The sequence below is a fragment of the Aplysia californica genome, unplaced genomic scaffold (genome assembly GCF_000002075.1).
Source record: "Aplysia californica isolate F4 #8 unplaced genomic scaffold, AplCal3.0 scaffold00072, whole genome shotgun sequence".
Taxonomy (NCBI): domain Eukaryota; kingdom Metazoa; phylum Mollusca; class Gastropoda; order Aplysiida; family Aplysiidae; genus Aplysia; species Aplysia californica.
Genome location: NW_004797342.1, coordinates 655,178 through 661,709, shown reverse-complemented (window position 1 = coordinate 661,709; position 6,532 = coordinate 655,178). Strand labels below are relative to the sequence as shown.

Genomic DNA, 6,532 nt, shown 5'->3' with positions numbered 1-6,532 from the left:
TTCTTCTTCTTCTTCTTCTTCTTCTTCTTCTTCTTCTTCTTCTTCTTCTTCTTTTAAAAAATAATAATGAATGTCTCTGGAGAAAGTGAAAAAGACTTCAGTGTATTTAAACAATGCTGTGCGATTCTATTACACGTCTTTTAGGGACACCGCTATGGGTTCTTGTTGTGAAAAGAATTATATACAAGTTTATGTCACGAATGCTTGAGTGATATTGCACCATCATATTTATATTATTAAATCTGTTGGAACTGTGCGTTCCAGCTCGTAGTTTTAAGTCACTAGATGACAAAAAGAAATTACATGTACCATCAACGAAATTTAAAATAATGAATTAAATGGCATTAGCATTTCACGATCTCAAGATCTGGAACACACTACCCGGTAATGTTATTTTCTTCCGAGCCTTCGGCACTCCATCTAGACTCATAATATAGTAAGATTACCTCCACATGTTGCCATAATGTTTCAGAAATTATAGTCTTTGTTTCAACGCTATAACTGCCTGACGTTCCTTCTCCATCCCCAGTCCTTTCGGTGGTCTTATCAAAGACATAAAGCGAAAGTTGCCATGGTATGCATCTGATTTCAAAGATGCCCTTCACATCCAGTGCCTTGCTTCCTTCGTCTACATTTTCTTGGCTACTCTTACGCCAAACGTCACGTTCGGTGGTATGCTGGGTACAGAGACAGATCAGTTCATGGTGAGATTTGAGTTAATTCCCTTTGAGAACTGATAAGCGTAAATTCCGATTAATTATGACATATTATATTCAAGAAGGTATAGTCAGACAGACAAACTGAGACGCAGAAAAAGAAATGCTTTTCAGAGACATAATCAAATTGACTCTTTCGTACAGTTAAGCACATGCACTGACAGACAAACAAGCAAATGTGCATACAGACAAGCAGGCAGACAGACAAAGGGAAGGAAATACAGACGGTTAGGCAGACAAATAGAACTTGCACTTTGGTGAATGTTGTGAAATATATAATTATTTATATCGCGTTAAAAGGCACGCACTTCATCTAAATTTCTTAAACGTACACAAATGACAAAATGTTGTCCCCTCAAAGCTTGCCCTCCTGCTAAGTAGGGGGCGAGGAGTCATGGCTAGAACCCGTCTCTAAAGACTCCAGTTGGAATCAAGTAATCGAGTAATCCAAACGTGCTCGGGTGAACAATGAAACCCTCTAGGTGATGGCGCACTCACGAGATCCGCACACTCTGCACACATTACATTAGAATACAAAATTTACAAATTACTGAATAACAATACTAGTATTTCAAATTGTGGATCAAACTACTTATACCCAATGTCTTGGGCATTTTTTCTTTTTTAAAATTCTTTATTATTGTAATAATTTTTGGCAGTACAAACTGCATCCATGATAATGAAAATTAAACTGTATCCATTATAATGAAAAATGATATCATCTTGACGTTAAGAAGATACAGTCATGAATACACATTTTAACAAGCAATATTTACGTATCTAAGACATGGTATGGTATTCAGTATGAACATTTATTTATTTTTCATTTTATTTGGAAAGGATGGGAGCAAGGTTTAACACCTTTCTATCTTAATTGATGTATGTATTTTTATTGTGGGTTCTTATTGCTGTTGTAAACAAAATGTGGGACGAGATGGGAGTCTGACTGAATATTTCTGAAATAAAGAGCTCTGGTTGAATGACTGGGTATAACGCATGATTCAACGAAACTGGATGGCATACAGTGCTAAATAGTCAACTTTCCAGGACATCCTTATTGTTTAAAAAGTATTTAAAATGTGAAACGAATCAAGTTAAGCTAAAGCATTCTGGGCGATAAGTTGAACTACAAAAGTGTTTCTCTTTAATTCAACTACATTTCACTCTCCAAGATAGAAAAAAAAGATAAAGCGTAACACCCAGAAACATTCTTCTCTTTTTCAGTGAGTTATATTCGTACTCACCAAAAACAACAGGTTATCACTTTTATTTTAGATAATATAACCTATGTACATAATGTCCAGGGGGTGATGGAGTGCATCTTGGCTGCAGCTGTGACTGGTGTGGCTTTTGCCTTGTTCTCTGGACAACCCCTCAACATCCTGGGCAGCACAGGTCCTATGTTAGTCTTAGAGAAGATCATCTTCGACTTCTGCAAGTAAGTCTCACTCGATGGTTCCTGTTGGTGGTTCATTGAGCGTACTCCTCCTGTTGCTGTTGCCGCTGGTATTGCTACTGTTACTGTTGCTGTTGATTCTCCTATTCCTCCTCCTCCTCCTCCTCCTCCTCCTCCTCCTCCTCCTCCTCCTCCTCCTCCTTCTCCTCCTCATCCGCCTCCTCTCCCCTTACTCCTCCTCTGCCACCTTTCTCTCCAACTCCCCCTCCTCCATTCGTGTCTTGTCATCCCCTCGTCCTCCTTTTCGTCCTTTTCCTCCTGTTAATGCAAGAGAGACTGTTGTTTCAGTCTATCTGGCTTGTGTTTATCCTGCATGATAATGCGATAACTGTCTCCTAGCAATTGTGCTCTTTCTGCACTTGTAATTTTTACCTTTTAATATGAAAGAGATATGCTATAGCCCATAAAATTTTATATGTTTCTTATTTTTTCCCGGTGAAATATTGCTTGCGAAGAATGAACTTGATTCATTCTGGTGTTCTAAAAGTCTCTTGGTTATGATGTTAAGGACCAATGCCATATATCCTCTCAAAAAATCTTGACTCACCAATTTTAACTCAAATCAAATAACCTTTTCCATTGTACAGAGACAATGACTGGGAATTCCTTCCTTTCCGCTTTTGGATCGGTATCTGGACAGCTGGTATGTTACTTCTGATCGTAGCCTTCGACCTCTCGGCTCTGGTCAGGTACATCACCCGTTTCACAGAGGAGAGTTTCGCGTCTCTCATTGCTCTGATTTTCATCTACGAGGCGTTTGTCAAGCTCTCTGATATCGCCAAAAAAGATGCGCCTGTGAGACTGAACCCGGGCGATCACCCCGAGCAGCCCAATTGCTACTGCAACTTCACAGCACGTGAGCAACAGCTTTCATCTTCCATATTGATATTTATGAAAAAAAGAGATGTGTCTTTTACTTACATACTTTGTAAGTATGCCTTGCATTTAATTTAACTCAGGCCACAATAGAATTTTTGTGTGAAGCCTATTGACAGAGAGAAGAATACCGTTTTGTTTACCGTGGAATATGATCGTCTTTTTATCAGATTGGCATCTGTAACTGCAAATATGTGTATGTCTAGGTATGTGTATGATCTCTTGCGAGTGTTGAATGTCAATGTGTGTTTTGACGGCCCCATATTCTCAACAGAAAATGCGAAAACAAAATATATAACTCTGTTTAATTAACAATACATGTTCAGAACCAATGGTAAATTTCCTGAATTTGTTTTAACAGAAGCAAAAACAATATAATTAATTATTAAAATGTATCATCGTCCGTTGTATACTTTAAAAATTATTGTTCCCAAAAAACTGAACATGGGAACGGTTACAAAATGAATCCGGTTATTTTGTATACGGAAAGAACAGAAGAAGAATAATGTAGGGAAACATCAGGCGCGCCAAAAACCCACATAGGTTCAGGTAAATATCATCAGAATGTTTTACCTGGGGTTTTATTCACTCATTGCCGCCTCACATTCAGGAAACATGCGTCTGATGTCCCGCCGAGAGCAAAATGAAATCAGCTGATCTTGTTTACCAGGGCTTCACAATCTTGGTCTTTATGGCGCCGCTGGTAAAACAGCTACATTAAATCAGAAAGTGTAAAAAATCATTGCCAAATGAAATTTTCAAACGGATTTGCCATTTTTATGGACAGTTTTTGTTATTTTTAGCTGTTGTTGCTGCTGCAGCTGTTGTTGTTGTTGCTGTTGTTGCTGTTGCTGCTGTTGCTGCCGTTGTTGTTGCTCTTGTTGTTATTGTTGTTGTTGTTGTTGTTATTGTTATTGTTTCCTTTGGGGGGGGGGGGGTTGTGGGGGTTTCTTAAGGATAAACCTGTGTCAGGTTTCATTGTTATAAAGCATATAACATATTGAAAAAGTTTTACGTAGCCATAAGTACAACAATTTAGGTCATTAAGAGAAAGTGTTGCTGCTTAGACCCTGGCTCGTGCCAGAAGAAAGACAGGGATATATCAACAATATATTGAGTTTTTGTGAATCAAACCCACGACTTTTGTATGTGAGGCGAAGAGCCCCAGAAAGGTATAAAGAACATATGTATATGAGATGTATCTTGCTTTTGGTGTTTGGTTTGTGACTACTGTAGTCAGCTCCATTTACTTCTTTTCAATGTTGCTATGGTCCTCATTTGTGCCTGATGAAAAAAGAGTCCTCTTTCGTGAATTCTCAAGCGTCTATAGTCTGCAGTTTACCTTATTTATTTTGGAACATACTCCTTTGTTTCCTACATCCTTTTCCTTTAATCCAAGCCACAAAGCAACGGGTGCCTGTGGTGTAGCGATTATGCCCTTAACCGTCGCACACAGAAGCCTTGAGTTTGATCCCCGTGTAGAATAATGTTTATCGAGTAGCTCGGTCTTCCTGTTAGGGTTCCATCTCTCCCAACCCTGAGTGGTGGTGGGGTGGGCGCTTTGGAGTTGCTTCCCTTCTATCCTAATAGATGTTTCTTATTTATTTTATATTATGCTCATTGCGAATGTAATCGTTGTCGTACTGAATCTCAGTACCTTGTTTGTTTGTTTTTCTTCAAAACCTCAGTTTGTGCCCTCAAAATAACCTAGTTCTGTCTAGTAAGGCCTTGAACTCAAATTAATTCCACTCTCTTCCAACAGCCGACTGGTGGAACAACACCATGGTAACCACCGCTGCCCCTCCCCTGATGAATATGACGTTGTCCAGCTTGAACGAGACCCAGTGCATGTCTCTGAGCAAGTCTCTGAACGGCCTCAATGATGTGGGCATGGTTGACTTTGTCTGCGACGATCTCTACTACAAGGCTGACGTCTTTTTCTTCTCTTTCATTTTGTTTATGGCCACCTTCTTCCTCGCCATCTTCCTTGTGGACTTCCGGAACTGGCCGTGCTTCCCCACCTACGTGAGTACGCTTTAGGGGAGGGGGGGGGTTATTGCTGATATTATTACTTTTATCGCCATTATTATCCTTATTCATAGTTACAGTTATCATTATTCCTATTCTTATCACCATTCTACTTCATTAGAGCGCTGCATTTTTTTAAAAACTTGACAATGTTGTCATAGACTTTGTATATATATATATATATATATATATATATATATACTTCGTATTTACATTTCCCGTCTTTTACAAACAGGTTTACTTTTATTTTCCTTGTTTTGATTTAATGTGCACAAGACAGACCGTTCACTTTGACGGCTCATTGTGGTACAGTTCGCTACCTCAGAGTTACAAAGTTTTATCTGCATCAGTACCTACTTTTGAAAAAAATGGCGTAAAAGAGGTTGAATGTCACGTCACGTCAAGTTTTTTTCTAATGCTATTCTTTAAATATCTTGATAACGACTCCAAATAATCTTACGATTTTGATAGTGCAGATAGAACATTTGGTTTCTGACCTCATTGTCTTTGTAATTCAAAATAGCCAAAAATGTCAGATAGAACTTTGTAATTCTAAGGTAAAGCGTTGTGTGCAGATATACCGTTGCAGTTTAAAGATAAGGCCTCTCTATTGTTTCTTCAGATCCGTAATATCCTGGGTGATTTCGCTGTCCTCATTGCCATCTGTTCTATGGTGGGTGTGGATGCCGCTCTGGGCTTAGACACCCCGAAGTTGACTGTGCCCACTGAGTTTAAGGTATGTTGAGGCAAATTATTGTGTTTCCATTTTTATGATTTTTTTTTTAGCTAGACATGGATTAGGCAGACATATTATAGCAGGAGTATGCTTACAGTGTTCATAGGACGGAGAAACAAAACGGGGGTGGAAGGAGTGGGCAAACCGAGAGGAAACAGATTATCAGACAGATAGATCTAGAAATTTTTAAAATTTAGAAAGACTGGCAAATGACATAACACAGAGTCAAGCAGATGGGCCGTTCAACAGTTGTAGGAGATCCTAAAACTCCCCAAACCATGCCACGTTCCATGACGGACGTTTTCAGAATAGCGTTTGGCTCTGTTCGTATCAAATGGATTTGTGTCCATGGTTCTCCCAAGTTTTAATTCCAAAGAGGCTTTTCTTTACTGTTAAATCCCTTAATGTTTAAAAGCACTTCTCACACTCAGTGCAGTCGCTAAATCTGTTCCACCACATACATAACCGTTTTGTCTTGAAACAGACGTCGAACTCTTACTTAACATACGCTACGTGAAGCAGCTAAACTGTCACTGATTATGTGTCTTTCTGCTTCCTCTCTTTTTGACACTCTTATATAACATCACCAAAACAGTACGGAACGAGGTGTGGTGGGCAGAAGTGAAAAAGCTTTGAGTAAAACATTTATTTTAATCTATCTATCTATCTATCTATCTATCTATCTATCTATCTATCTATCTATCTATCTATCTATCTATC

At 38.9% G+C, this 6,532-nt stretch overlaps 1 protein-coding gene across 1 annotated transcript in view; it reads left to right on the top strand.

Annotated features, from left to right (window-relative positions):
• The window catches only part of LOC101853374 (electrogenic sodium bicarbonate cotransporter 1), a gene marked incomplete in the record, with an annotated part of 58,592 nt that overhangs the window by 42,488 nt on the left and 9,572 nt on the right, over nucleotides 1-6,532 (top strand). The window contains 5 exon segments of the mRNA XM_005093943.3: nucleotides 530-704; nucleotides 2,021-2,154; nucleotides 2,760-3,028; nucleotides 4,811-5,073; nucleotides 5,699-5,812. Of these exon segments, the coding sequence (XP_005094000.2) occupies nucleotides 530-704; nucleotides 2,021-2,154; nucleotides 2,760-3,028; nucleotides 4,811-5,073; nucleotides 5,699-5,812 (955 nt within the window).